The sequence below is a fragment of the Ranitomeya variabilis genome, chromosome 1 (genome assembly GCF_051348905.1).
Source record: "Ranitomeya variabilis isolate aRanVar5 chromosome 1, aRanVar5.hap1, whole genome shotgun sequence".
In the NCBI taxonomy this organism is placed as follows: Eukaryota; Metazoa; Chordata; class Amphibia; order Anura; family Dendrobatidae; genus Ranitomeya; species Ranitomeya variabilis.
The window spans coordinates 714612795-714626865 of record NC_135232.1 but is presented as its reverse complement, the minus strand read 5'-3'; the positions used below and the strand labels follow the sequence as shown (position 1 = coordinate 714626865).

Genomic DNA, 14071 nt, shown 5'->3' with positions numbered 1-14071 from the left:
GTGTATGAGGTGTGAGGAGAAGTGTCTGCTCGATGTATGCGGGATTAAGAGAAGTCTCTGCGCGATGTATGCGGCATGAGGAGAATTTTCTGCGCGGTGTATGAGGTGTGTTGAGAGGTCTCTGCGGTGTATGAGGTGTGTTGACAGGCCTCTATGCTGTGTATAAGGTGTGAGGACAGTTTTCTGCCCGGTGTATGAGGTGTGAGGAGAAGTCTATGCGTGGTGTATTAGGTGTGAGGAGAAGTCTCTGCGCGATGTATGCGGCGTGAGAAGTCTCTGCTCGGTGTATGAGGTGTATGGAGAGGCCTCTGCACGGTGTGTGAGGACAGTTTTCTGTCCGTTGTATGAGGTGTGAGGAGAAGTCTCTGTGCGGTGTATGAGATGTGAGGAGAGGTCTCTGCGCAGTGTATGAGGTGTGAGGAGAAGTCTATGCGCGGTGTGTGAGGTGTGTTAAGAGGCCTTTGCTCTGTGTATGAGGGGTGTGGACAGTTTTCTGCCCGGTGTATGAGGTGTGAGGAGAGGTCTCTGCGCAGTGTATGATGTGTGAGGAGAGGTCACTGCCCGGTGTATGAGGTGGGTGGAGAGGCCTCTGCGCGGTGTAGGAGGTGTGAGGACAGTTTTCTGTCTGTTGTATGAGGAGAGGTCTCTGTGCGCAGTGTATGAGGTGTGAGGAGAGGACTCTGCGCGGTGTATGAGGTGTGAGGAGAAGTCTATGTACGGTGTGTGAGGAGAGGTCTCTGCGCGGTGTATGAGGTGTGAGGAGAAGTCTATGCGTGGTGTATGAGGTGTGAGGAGAAGTGTATGAGATGTGAGGAGAAGTGTCTGCGCGATGTATACGGCGTGAAGAGAAGTCTCTGTGCGATGTATGCGGCATGAGGAGAATTTTCTGCGCGGTATATGAGGTGTGTTGAGAGGCCTCTGCGCTGTGTATGAGGTGTGAGGACAGATTTCTGCCCGGTGTATGAGGTGTGAGGATAGTTTTGTGCCCTGTATATGATTTGTGAGTAGAGGTCTCTGCGCGGTGTATGAGGTGTGAGGAGAGGTCTCTGCGTGATGTATGCGGTGTGAGGAGAAGTCTCTGCGGTGTATGAGGTGGGTGGAGAGGCCTCTGCGTGGTGTATGAGGTGTGAGGAGAGGTCTCTGCGCAGTGTATAAGGTGTGAGGAGAAGTCTCGGCGAGGTGTGAGGAGAAGTCTGCGCGGTCTATGAGGTGTGAGAAGAGGTCTCTGCTCGGTGTATAAGGTGTAAGGAGAGTTCGCTGCGTGGTGTATGAGGTTTAAGGAGAGGTCTCTGCGCGGTGTATGAGGTGTGAGGAGAAGTCTCTGCGCGGTGTGTGAGGAGAGGTCTCTGCGCGGTGTATAAGGTGTGAGGAGAGTTCGCGGCGTGTGAAGTGAGGCATGTGTGGCACAGCTCTATTATACAGGGTACTGCTGAGAACAGTAACGCCTCCATCGTTCTGTGGGCCGGACACTGTGGTTGTGGCATGAGCTGTTTCTACCGCTGTGGTGGCCGTTGTCGGTGCTGCCTGTGTCCTGCTGACGAGACTTCTTGCCTCTGTGTTTGCAGATGGTCAATCCCAGAGAGTTTTGTGTTGTGATCGGGACAGGAGAGCATCCATGGGAAGTGCGAACAGTCATGCTGTCAAATAAGCTCCTACACAGGCGGTCACACGAGTGGCCGCAAGAGCTGTCACACGAGCGGTCATCACAGGGGCTGTAGTTCACGTGATCTGGGAGTTTTGTTCTTATGTAGAATTGAAACTGGAGATGGAGACTTCTTGTGATACCACGTGGTCAGTGTTGACACCGCCATCACTCCGACTGTGGCATGATACATGATGATTACATGTTGCAAGAGCCTTTTTAGGTGGCAGTCACTGAAATACCAGGCGAAAGGGGGATGGTCCATGGGGTTGTAGACTGGATGTTGGGGGTGATTGTCCTGCAGTCTGTGGGCTGTAAACTCTACAATTACTATCGTATTGCTTGTAAAACATTTAAGTCTCTCTGGGGAGGGTGCGTGTCGGAGGAGGGGGGGGGGGGGACACACTTATATAGGTCAGACAGTGGAATGTGTTGGAGACCACCAGTCCCGCCTGTTCCAGGCCATCACCGCATTAGACGAGTTGTCAGGTGAATGCTCCTTTGTGACCGCTATGACGTGTGGCCCACCTGGAGGCAGGCATTGTATGGACAGCAGACGTGCCAGTCACACCCAAGCTCCGGGGTGATTCTGATACCAGGTGTTACATGTAAACCATCTAGCAACTGTCTGCTCAATGCTGCGTTCACTCATCCTTGCCTTGTCGTACTCTAATGCACCCTTTACCCGACCCTCCCTAAAGCTTGCTGGGATTTTTAGTTGTTCTTTCTTGTATACTTTCCCTAAATGCAACTTTAAGCATGCATCGACATCCTGCAGCCAAGAACTGACCCACTGTCAATTGATAGCAACTTTCTTTAGTTTTTCCTGTTTATTTGCCATGCACAAACAGACGGCGGTGTCAGGTGCAGCCAAAAACACATTTCCCGACATGTGGACCTGCGTGTCCAAAGAATAGCATGTGTCCGCACTGCTATATTGTGCCACTGTCCTCATTCCAGAGGCCGTCTGCTGCCCAATCCTGATCCGAGAGCGACAGCCGAGCACCCGTGCCGTCTGTGTGTGCATCAACTGGAAAATGGTGTCAAGCATTCCTCATGTTCTGACATCGGGGGCCGGCGCCTCCTCTCCCCTGTGGGATAAGAATGTTTTTTGCCCCTTTGTGTGGTTTTGTCAGTGTAATTTTCCAATATTCTGTCCTATATTTGATGCTTGGTTTGTTTCCTAAATTTTCCCCTCCCTGCATTACAACGAGCCGCCAACCACGCTGCCATTTTTTTCTATCAAAGGAACAACTTTAGCTGCTTTCTCTGCTACATTGGGACCGGTGTCCGGCTCTGGACAGTAACAGCGACTGTGCTGAACATGTCGTTCTGTGAACATAACTCCCTGCCAATTGCTGACCCCATCACAACTGGAGATCCCCCCGCCTGCAGCTAAAATTGTTCCGTGTGCAGACAGACTTCTCGGACTCGGCCGTGTCTGTTGTGACTTAATTTTGCTCTGCTATTTATGTTGTAATCTCACTATCTATCATATTTTTTTCACTTCTAAATTTATTTATTTTTTTAGTAGAAGAAAAAAAATTTTTGAGGGTTGTTTTTTTGTGCTTTTTTTAATTAAGATAATGCTGTCTAATCTTTTTCTTGCTACTGTTTGATGTGGATTTGATACATTCTGGGTGGGTGATGAAGGTGAAGGAGATTTGCATGTCGGACAAGTTGCAGTTTAGGGTTTGTAATATCTGTCAGTGTTTAGAGTTTTGCTTTTTCTTTTCCTAGATGGGCATGCCAATGTTCATTTTGTTTGTTTTTTTTTTGTTCTGTATATTGCCTGTCCCTTCCTTACAGCCAGAAGTTCAAAAGCTGCTAGATCACTCCGTAATGCCTTATCATGGACATGGCAGCTGACTCACACCTTCGGCCTCCTCATTGTCATCAAATGTCTAGTCTCCTCATAGATCTGACCTCCCTTCTTTACAGATGCCCCTTCCCCCAACTACTCTTTGCCCCATTCTTTAGGTGTTTGATTATTCACTTATTTTGGAAAAAAAATCAGAGAATCCAATTTCCTCCAAGCTTTATACCTTCTATGAATTGAATAGCAACAACCCGATCCCGTGCAGCGGCCGTTCCCCACTATTAATTCATGACTTAAAAAAAAAAGCAAAATTCTAAAAACTTTAGCGGTTTGATTTCCTCTCCATTTCTTTCTGTGTAATGCGAGTGGCGCTGAGAACAGCCACAGACGCCAGGAGTCGTGTGTGATTCTCTCCCGTGTTTTGTGCTGTGCGTCCTGTGTTCGTCACCTTTTACCTGTGTCATTGATTAGAACTAAAATGACAGCTCCAGATTATCAATCGTCTTCTAAAACTGCATTGATTTTTGGTTAAATGGAAAGAAAACAAACCTCGTGACGAGAATGTATCTTTCTGACATTCTTATACAACTCTGTTCTGTAAATTTTTTTTACATGCCAAAAAACATGCGGGCAATTTGTGGATGTAAGTCAACTGCACAGTAAAGTATTTTTTAAATTCTAATTCTTCCATTTTTTGTCCGTGGTATTTTTGGTTCTCATTTTTATTCTTTGGTTGGGGCTCTTAATTTCGCCTTCTGTTCAGTTTCTTAAGTTACATCTGTTTTTCCAGCCTTTTTGTTTCCTTTTCTGGTTTCTGTGGTTCAGACATTTTATTTATTTGCATTTGCAGTGATTTATTTCTTTGTTTGAATTATTATTTTGGGGATTTGTCAGGGGTGGGGGGTATTTCACAATTTAATTTCTATTACATGGTATAAATATAAAGGATTCTGTTTCCATTTCCCATAACCCTCTAGAATGCTACAAGAAAGGGATTATTCCTTTATATTGTAAAGGAGAAGCAACCACTACATGGGAGAAACACACAGTAAACATAGTAATAGCCAAGGACTCCCTCACCCACCAGCAAGCCTTTAGTGCCAGTACCACAACATTGATGTAAGCCTTTAGCACCAGTACCACAACATTGAGGTCTGCCTTTAGCACCATGAGCTAATGTCTGCCTTTAGTGCCAGTAGCACAACAAATGTTGTCAGCCTTTAGCACCAGTACCACAACATTGAGGTCTGCCTTTAGTGCCATGGGCTGATGTTGACCTTTATCGCCAGTACCACAACATTGATGTCAGCCTTTAGCTCCAGTATCACAACACTGAGGTCTGCCTTTAGCGCCAGTACCACAACATTGAGGTCTGCCTTTAGCGCCATGGGCTGATGTCTGCCTTAAGTGCCAGTAGTACAACAAATGTTGTCAGCCTTCAGCACCAGTACCACAACATTGAGGTCTGCATTTAGCGCCATGGGCTGATGTCTGCCTTTAGCGCCAGTACCACAACCTTGATGTCAGCCTTTAGCGCCAGTACCACAACATTGAGGTCTGCCTTAAGCGCCAGTGCCACAACATTGAGATCTGCTTTTAGCGCCAGTGTCACAACATTGAGGTCTGCTTTTAGCGCCAGTACCACAACATTGAGGTCTGCCTTAAGCGCCAGTGCCACAACATTGAGATCTGCTTTTAGCGCCAGTGTCACAACATTGAGGTCTGCTTTTAGCGCCAGTACCACAACATTGAGGTCTGCCTTTAGAGCCAGTACCACGACGCTTAGGTAAGCTATTCGTGTCAGTACTACACCACTTAGGTCGGCCTTTAGTCCCAATACCACGCCGCTGCTGTTAGCCTTCTACATACATATGTATTTACATGCAATAACCTGTGCTCATGGATTAACCATGCAGTGTCATGTGGTCACGAGGCAGGAAACTCTACCCTTAGAATGATTCTCTCCTCTTACTCGTTCACCGTGTCACCAGATAAGATGTTACCACGTGTGTCATCACCCAGCGAGGGAGGATAACTTCTGCCCAGTCCTCCTATATCTGCTTTTATGTACGATCAATTATTAATTCTGTTCCTCTCGTTTCTTCTCCATTTTCTCTCTACAGGAGGTGAATTAGTTATACCCGTCCTAGTAGAGGATCCCTTAGACACCCCATCAATAGCTACACGTACACCCTCCATCACTCTCTCCCCTACCTTCCGACCACTTCTCACTATAATTGAGACCACCAAAGATTCCCTGTCTGTGACCCCTGAGGCGGGGTTACCTTGCTTGTCGGACCAAGGCAGCGATGGTTGTGATGATGATGGCTTGGTGATATCGGGGTACGGCTCAGGGGAAACCTTCGACTCTAACCTGCCCCCTACCGATGATGAAGATTTTTACACCACCCTCTCCTTGGTAACAGATAAGAGCTTTTCCACATCATTCTTCGAAGGTGGCTTCAAATCACAGGCGCCCAAATGGGGATCAAAGGACTTTAGACCTAACAAAGCCTTCGAACCTAGTAGGACTTCTACCACAAGTTTGCCCCCTGAGCTGATACGCTCCACGTCTGCATCTGGGATGGTGCCCATGGTGCCAGCTGGCAAAATGAATCACCATGAGCTCAAACCCCAGCCCGATATAGTGTTGCTACCGTTGCCCACTGCCTACGAGCTAGACAGCACAAAGCTCAGGAGTCCACTAATAACATCCCCCATGTTCCGTAATGTGCCCACAGCAAACCCCACGATGCCAGGAAGCAGACGGGTCCCGGGACCTTCCGAGGTGGTCCGGGAGTCCAGCAGCACCACGGGGATGGTCGTCGGTATTGTGGCAGCCGCTGCTCTCTGCATCCTGATCCTCCTGTATGCCATGTACAAGTACAGAAACAGGGACGAGGGGTCCTACCAGGTGGATGAGACAAGGAATTACATCAGCAACTCTGCTCAGAGCAATGGGGCCTTGGTAAAGGAGAAGCAGCACAGCTCTAAGGGAGGCCACAAGAAGCAGAAAAATAAGGACAAGGAATATTATGTGTAAAATAAGAGTCAATATTCATATATGTAATCAAAGCAAATACAGATGTGAACTATCCAAAAAAACTCAATCAGCAAAGGCAAAGCATACATTGCTATTGATGTGTAGTAGCATTAACACCAAGGACAGTCGCAGTAACGTCCTGAGCGTGCGTCCTGGCCGCTCGGCTGCCTTGTGCCTGAGGCCTGAGACTGCGGAGCTGTTACTGTTCCTCCAGGATGGACATAGCTGACTGTCTGCTCAACTGTACAAAGCACACTTACTATTCTGTCTGCCCGGAGCAAAGCCGACAGATACCTCTAATAAATATAAATATATATATATATATATATATATATATATATATATATATATATATATATATATACACACACACACACTAACATGAAAGCTATGTGAACTCCAGCTGACCAGTTCTAGGGCTCTCTTCTCCATGGTGTGGATCCAGGTCAGAGGAGCCCCTGGGATCCATCACGTCTCCACTCTGAGAGAGCCTTAAAATACTCAAGAAAGATTAAAAAAAAGTCAAAGACTCTGAACCGAATCTTTCATTTCTTTGTTTGTTTTGTAATATGGGAGGTTTCTTTCTTTTCCTTGATTCCTTTTTTTGCTCAGTGCTCTCCCATCTTAATGATACACAACACGTGGTCAATGTGGCCACGTTCAGCCAAGGAACTGTAGACTTCATGTGTAGGTGATGTGTGCGCCGAGTGCCTGTGCCGAGTGTCTGGCTGAAGACTGCCGCCATATCACCAGTCACGGTGTGTTCTCTCTTCATGTCCGGTTGTGGTGTCCATAGAACATGTTTGCAGTCTGGGCTCGGGCCCAGCACATGTAGACTTGCAGAGTACTGTCGTCACCAGGCCAAAGCTGCCCGTGAGAGGAGGCCGAGGTGGCCTTTGTCCTTCTGTCCTCGCAGCCGAACATCAATTAAAAGTCACCCGGAAACGGGAGAAAGTTCTTTATAAAACAAAAAAACAAAACACTTCCACCAAGGAAGCAACAAAGACTTTTTCTTTGAGTTCTGGCTTTGTGACTTCCGGAGATGCATGCAAAAAAATAATGAAATTATAAAAAAAAAAAAAGTAAAAAGAAAAAACATAAAAAACAGAACTGGTTCCGAGCTGAAGAGAAGTTGTCAGATTGTAGATGTGAGAGAGCGCAAGGTTGTCAGGAACACTGTGGGGTCGGCAGCGGGTGACCGGACCCGTTTGCCTTCTCAAGGATCTGACAACCGACAACACTGAATCTAACAGAGAATAAAATGTTTTATTACGAGTAGAATCTATATATACAGATATAAATATGCAGAGATATTTATTGAGATGATTGCGATTTGTTTATTGTGCTTTAATGGAATATTTTGTCATTAACCCCCTCTGTGCCAGTGGCCGTGCAGGTGAAGGTGTGTTAGAATAATATTAATGGCCCTCAATAATGAGGTATATTTTCCATATAGCTAGACGGACATCGGAAGGGCCGTTTGATTGCTGGCCGGACGCCCAATAGTCGTCCCCTGAGTTACAGACCCGAGGGTCCAGGTGGGGGCAGGCGTCCAGCACTCGCCCCATATATGACGCCCAGCAGAAGAAACGCTTCATCTTTACCCTGAATGCACTTTATCCAGCGTCACTAAGACAAAACTGCAGATTTAACCCCACCACTTCTGACGTGTTTCATGCGGCTCCATGGTGTTTGTGTCCCTCGATGTCGCCGTAGACCCCGGACGCTGCTGCTAAATGTTTCCCTGGAGAATTTGTGCCTTTCTATTAAGTTACCAAACCTGAGTCCCTCACACAATGATGATGACCCTGCCCGTTCTGTTGGGGGTTAATGACAAAATGGCCTATTAACCCCTTCACCCCGGTAACTGTTTAGCACTGGAGGGATTGTCTGTGAATGAAAAAGATAGCATAAAGTTCCAGAAGTGTGACCACGACTACATCCTAAGCACATTGTTCCTACAAGCCAGCCATGTTGTAATTCACACTGGTCGTATCTGTGCAACACCAGAAACCACAATGACCCAACACCTGATGGGGCGTTTGGTTATTGCATCTGATCTCCTCTTTGTAAGCACAAACCATTATTTTGGGCCTCGTCATGGCTCGCCACATGCCATATCTACAGCTTGTAGTGGAGGTGAAGGGGTTAATAGCACAGGGTGTAAAACACTTCAGATAATCTCTATTTTGTAATGTGTATTTTGCTTTTCTGCTTCGATATCCCTGTAATCTGTGCATGTATAAGGAGGAGTGTCCGGGCCTGTGCACTGAGCGATGAGACCGGCAATGGAGGGTGCCTTGTGTCTTACCGAACACCGCAAAATCTGCAGCATTCAGCTTCGTACTGGTAACAATGCGGCTGCACCAAATAATCCAAATCCATACTTGGAGCTGCAGCCACTGCTGTAATGAAAGCTGATGAGCGGCTCAATATTCCGGCCATAAGGATCACTCAACCCACAAAGGATAGCCAGATCCATGTGCGATCTTCAGCTGGCAGGGGAGTCCTGCTGCCATCCAGGATAGCCAGATCTGAGTACAATCCTCAGCAGTCAGGGGACGTCTTGCTGCCGTCAGGATAGCCAGATCCGTGTGTAATTCTCAGCGGTCAGAGGACGTCCTGCTGCCGTCCAGGATAGCCAGATCCGTGTACGATCCTCAGTGGTTGGGGGACATCCTGCTGCCATCGAGCATAGCCAGATCCATGTGCGATCCTCAGCGGTCAGTGGACATCCTGCTGCCAGCCAGGATAGCCAGATCCGTGTGTAATCCTCAGCGGTCAGAGGACGTCCTGCTGCCGTCCAGCATAGCTAGATCCTTGTACAATCCTCAGCGGTCAGGGGACGTCTTGCTGCCGTCAGGATAGCCAGATCCGTGTGTAATTCTCAGCGGTCAGAGGACGTCCTGCTGCCGTCCAGGATAGCCAGATCCGTGTACGATCCTCAGTGGTTGGGGGACATCCTGCTGCCGTCGAGCATAGCCAGATCCATGTGCGATCCTCAGCGGTCAGTGGACATCCTGCTGCCAGCCAGGATAGCCAGATCCGTGTGTAATCCTCAGCGGTCAGGGGACGTCCTGCTGCCGTCCAGGATAGCCAGATCTGTGTGCGATCCTCAGTGGTCGGGATGTTCTGCTGCCGTCCCGGATAGCCAGATCTGTGTATAATTCTCAGCAGGCAAGGGACGTCCTGCTGCTGTCTAGGATGGCAGATCCGTGTACAATCCTCAGCGGTCAGGGGACGTCCTGCTGCCGTCCAGGATAGCCAGATCAGAGTACAATCCTCAGCTGGCATGGGAAGTTCTGCTGCCGTCCAGGATAGCCAGATCTGTGTACAATCCTCAGCTGTCGGGACGTCCTGCTGCCCTCCAGGATAGCCAGATCCATATGCAATCCTCAGCTGTCATGGGAGTCCTGCTGCCATCCAGGATAGCCAGATCTGAGTACAATCCTCAGCAGTCAGGGGACGTCTTGCTGCCGTCAGGATAGCCAGATCCGTGTGTAATTCTCAGCGGTCAGAGGACGTCCTGCTGCCGTCCAGGATAGCCAGATCCGTGTACGATCCTCAGTGGTTGGGGGACATCCTGCTGCCATCGAGCATAGCCAGATCCATGTGCGATCCTCAGCGGTCAGTGGACATCCTGCTGCCAGCCAGGATAGCCAGATCCGTGTGTAATCCTCAGCGGTCAGAGGACGTCCTGCTGCCGTCCAGCATAGCTAGATCCTTGTACAATCCTCAGCGGTCAGGGGACGTCTTGCTGCCGTCAGGATAGCCAGATCCGTGTGTAATTCTCAGCGGTCAGAGGACGTCCTGCTGCCGTCCAGGATAGCCAGATCCGTGTACGATCCTCAGTGGTTGGGGGACATCCTGCTGCCGTCGAGCATAGCCAGATCCATGTGCGATCCTCAGCGGTCAGTGGACATCCTGCTGCCAGCCAGGATAGCCAGATCCGTGTGTAATCCTCAGCGGTCAGGGGACGTCCTGCTGCCGTCCAGGATAGCCAGATCTGTGTGCGATCCTCAGTGGTCGGGATGTTCTGCTGCCGTCCCGGATAGCCAGATCTGTGTATAATTCTCAGCAGGCAAGGGACGTCCTGCTGCTGTCTAGGATGGCAGATCCGTGTACAATCCTCAGCGGTCAGGGGACGTCCTGCTGCCGTCCAGGATAGCCAGATCAGAGTACAATCCTCAGCTGGCATGGGAAGTTCTGCTGCCGTCCAGGATAGCCAGATCTGTGTACAATCCTCAGCTGTCGGGACGTCCTGCTGCCCTCCAGGATAGCCAGATCCATATGCAATCCTCAGCTGTCATGGGACGTCCTGCTGCCCTCCAGGATAGCGAGATCCGTGTGCAATCCTCAGCGGTCAGGGGACATCCTGCTGCCCTCCAGAATAGCCAGAACCATGTACAATCCTCAGTGGTCAAGGGACATCCTGCTGCTGTCCAGGATAGCCAGATCTGAGTACGATCCTCAGCGGTCAGGGGATGTCCTGCTACCCTCCAGGATAGCCAGATCCATGTGCAATCCTCAGCTGTTAGGGGACTGCCTGCTGCCCTCGAGGATATCCAGATCCGTGTGCAATCCTCAGCGGTCAAGGGACGTACTGCTGCCGTCCAGGATAGCCAGATCCGTGTGCAATCCTCAGCTGTCAGGGGACGTTCTGCTGCCATCCAGGATAGCCAGATCCGTGTACAATCCTCAGCGGGCAAGGGACGTCCTGCCGTCCAGGATAGCCAGATCCTTGTGCGATCCTTAGCTGTCAGGGACATCCTGCTGACGTCCAGGCTAGCTATATCCAAGTATGATCCTCCGCTGTCAAGGGACGTCCTTCTGCCGTCCAGGATAGCCAGATCTGTGTACAATCCTCAGCCTTCAGGGGATGTCCTGCTGCCGTCCAGGATAGCCAGATCTGTGTACAATCCTCAGCCTTCAGGGGATGTCCTGCTGCCGTCCAGGATAGCCAGATCGTGTACAATCTTCAGCGGGCAAGGGATGTCCTGCCGTCTAGGATAGCCAGATCCTTGTGCGATACTTAGCTGTCGGGACATCCGGCTGCCGTCCAGGATAGCCAGATCCGAGTATGATCCTCAGCTGTCTGGGGACGTCCTGCTGCCGTCCAGGATAGCCAGATCCGTGTACAATCCTCAGCATTCAGGGGAAGTCCTGCTGCCATCCAGGATAGCTTGATCCGTGTACAATCCTCAGCGGGCAGGGGATGTCCTGCTGTCCAGGATAGCCAGATCCATGTACGATCCTCAGCTGTTGGGGACGTCCTGCCATCCAGGATAGCCAGATCCGTGTGCGATCCTCAGTGGTCAGGGGACATCCTGCTGCCGTCCAGGATAGCTAGATCCGTGTGCAATCCTCAGCGGTTGGGGGACGTCCTGCTACTGTCGAGCATAGTCAGATCCGTGTACGATCCTCAGCGGTCAGTGGACATCCTGCTGCCAGCCAGGAAAGCCAAATCCGTGTGCGATCCTCAGTGGTCAGGGGACATCCTGCTGCCGTCCAGGATAGCTAGATCCGTGTGCAATCCTCAGCGGTTGGGGGACGTCCTGCTACTGTCGAGCATAGTCAGATCCGTGTACGATCCTCAGCGGTCAGTGGACATCCTGCTGCCAGCCAGGAAAGCCAAATCCGTGTACAATCCTCAGCATTCAGGGGAAGTCCTGCTGCCATCCAGGATAGCTTGATCCGTGTACAATCCTCAGCGGGCAGGGGATGTCCTGCTGTCCAGGATAGCCAGATCCATGTACGATCCTCAGCTGTTGGGGACGTCCTGCCATCCAGGATAGCCAGATCCGTGTGCGATCCTCAGTGGTCAGGGGACATCCTGCTGCCGTCCAGGATAGCTAGATCCGTGTGCAATCCTCAGCGGTTGGGGGACGTCCTGCTACTGTCGAGCATAGTCAGATCCGTGTACGATCCTCAGCGGTCAGTGGACATCCTGCTGCCAGCCAGGAAAGCCAAATCCGTGTACAATCTTCAGTGGTCAGGGACGTCCTGCTGTCGTCCAGGATAGCCAGATCCGTGTGCGATCCTCAGTGGTCAGAGGACGTCCTACTGCCGTTCAGGATAGCCAGATCTGTGTGCGATCCTCAGTGGTCGGGATGTCCTGCTGCTGTCCAGGATAGCCAGATCCGTGTACAATTCTCAGCAGGCAAGGGACGTCCTGCTGCCGTCCAGGATAGCCAGATCTGTGTACAATCCGCAGTGGTCAGGGGACATCCTGCTGTCGATGAGTTCCTGCCTGAGAAGTTTTGTCTCTGTTTTTACTGGGAGCCATATGGATCCGACCAACATTTCTAGGGTCTTTTTCTTTTTGCCGTATCCCATAGTACTGCAAACTGCACTAATCTGTCCATTAAGAGAGAAGATGGCTGGACCTGACCCGCGCTGACTGATGGAGACACATAATTTCCAGTCTTTAGTGGCTATTTTTTGTGTGTGATTTATTTTTTCAAAAAAGGTCTCTGTCAGATTGCCCTTGTGCGCACACAACTCTCACATCTAATGTGTATGGGGTCTATCCTGTAGTTACGGCAGAGGTTGTACCGTGTTCTCCTGAGAAATAGGCTGCTCCCCAAATGTCTCCCTAATTATAGAAAAATATTTAGAATTGAGAGTCCTCAGTGGTTGATACCTTTTAATGGCGAACTAAAAAGATGGTAACAAATTGCAAGCTTATTAAAAGGTATCAACCACTGAGGACTCTCAATTCTAAATATTTTTCTATCTACTGGCTAACACGGTACCAAGATATATATCTTTCCTGTCCCTAATTATAAACATGTAGCCTTAAAAGGGTGGGCCCCGGTACTTTTCTATGGGGCTAAACTCTTATCCGTAGGTAAGTAATAACTGCCTTTCTTGTCCGGCCATGTGCCGATCTCTCCCGCCTCAGAGCAGTCATGTGACCACTGCTGGCGGCGGCTGTCCGTCCTGTGATGTGACAGAGGAGTTCCTTCGCTTCTGCTTTCAAGGTCGTGTTGATTGACAGCTGATTGTGTTGCCTTTTTGAGATTTTCATGGCATGAGCTGCACATGAGCAGTGCACAGACTCTGCAATGTAAATCAGACAAACATGGCACAGGGAGACAGATGTCAGTCACCATGACGTCAGTGGAAGAGTAGGAAGTGCTCTATCAATGTGATGTCACGGTAAGTGGGAGAATCACCGCCAGAGGTGGTCACATGACCCCTGAGCCAGGAGAGATTGAAGCACGACAGATAAGGCAAGTAGTTATGTACTATTTACTGAGAAGAAAATCCTAGGTAACCCACTTAAAGGGTTGTTCTTTAAAAAAAATCTAGTTTTTCCCAATCCATAGGACTGATGGGTGGAGATCTAAGTTTTGGGACCCCCTGTGATATTAATATCCCCACTCTATTCATTGTGACATAGCCATGTGTTGTCCTCGGCAGTCCTATAGACAATGAATGGCGCAGCAACCGAACCAGTTTTAGGATCACAGATGGTCCCAATGATCAGACCCCAGCAGTCCGCTAGTTACGCCCTATCATGTGGATAAGGAATGACTGCATTTCTTGGGAATGATTTTTTGCC

General features: G+C 49.5%; 1 protein-coding gene across 18 annotated transcripts in view; it reads left to right on the top strand.

Annotated features, from left to right (window-relative positions):
• Nucleotides 1-6818, top strand: part of NRXN3 (neurexin 3) — a 573277-nt gene extending 566459 nt beyond the window's left edge. For 7 of the 18 annotated variants that reach the window (XM_077267475.1, XM_077267474.1, XM_077267473.1 and 4 more), the window contains one exon: nucleotides 5585-6818. In XM_077267475.1, the coding sequence (XP_077123590.1) occupies nucleotides 5585-6504 (920 nt within the window). In that variant the 3' untranslated portion in view covers nucleotides 6505-6818. Of the gene's footprint in view, nucleotides 1-3451; nucleotides 4105-5584 lie in introns of all 18 variants that reach the window. The other 11 variants (XR_013216505.1, XR_013216504.1, XR_013216506.1 and 8 more) reach the window with 3 other exon arrangements.
• The last annotated feature ends 7253 nt before the right edge of the window (nucleotides 6819-14071 follow it).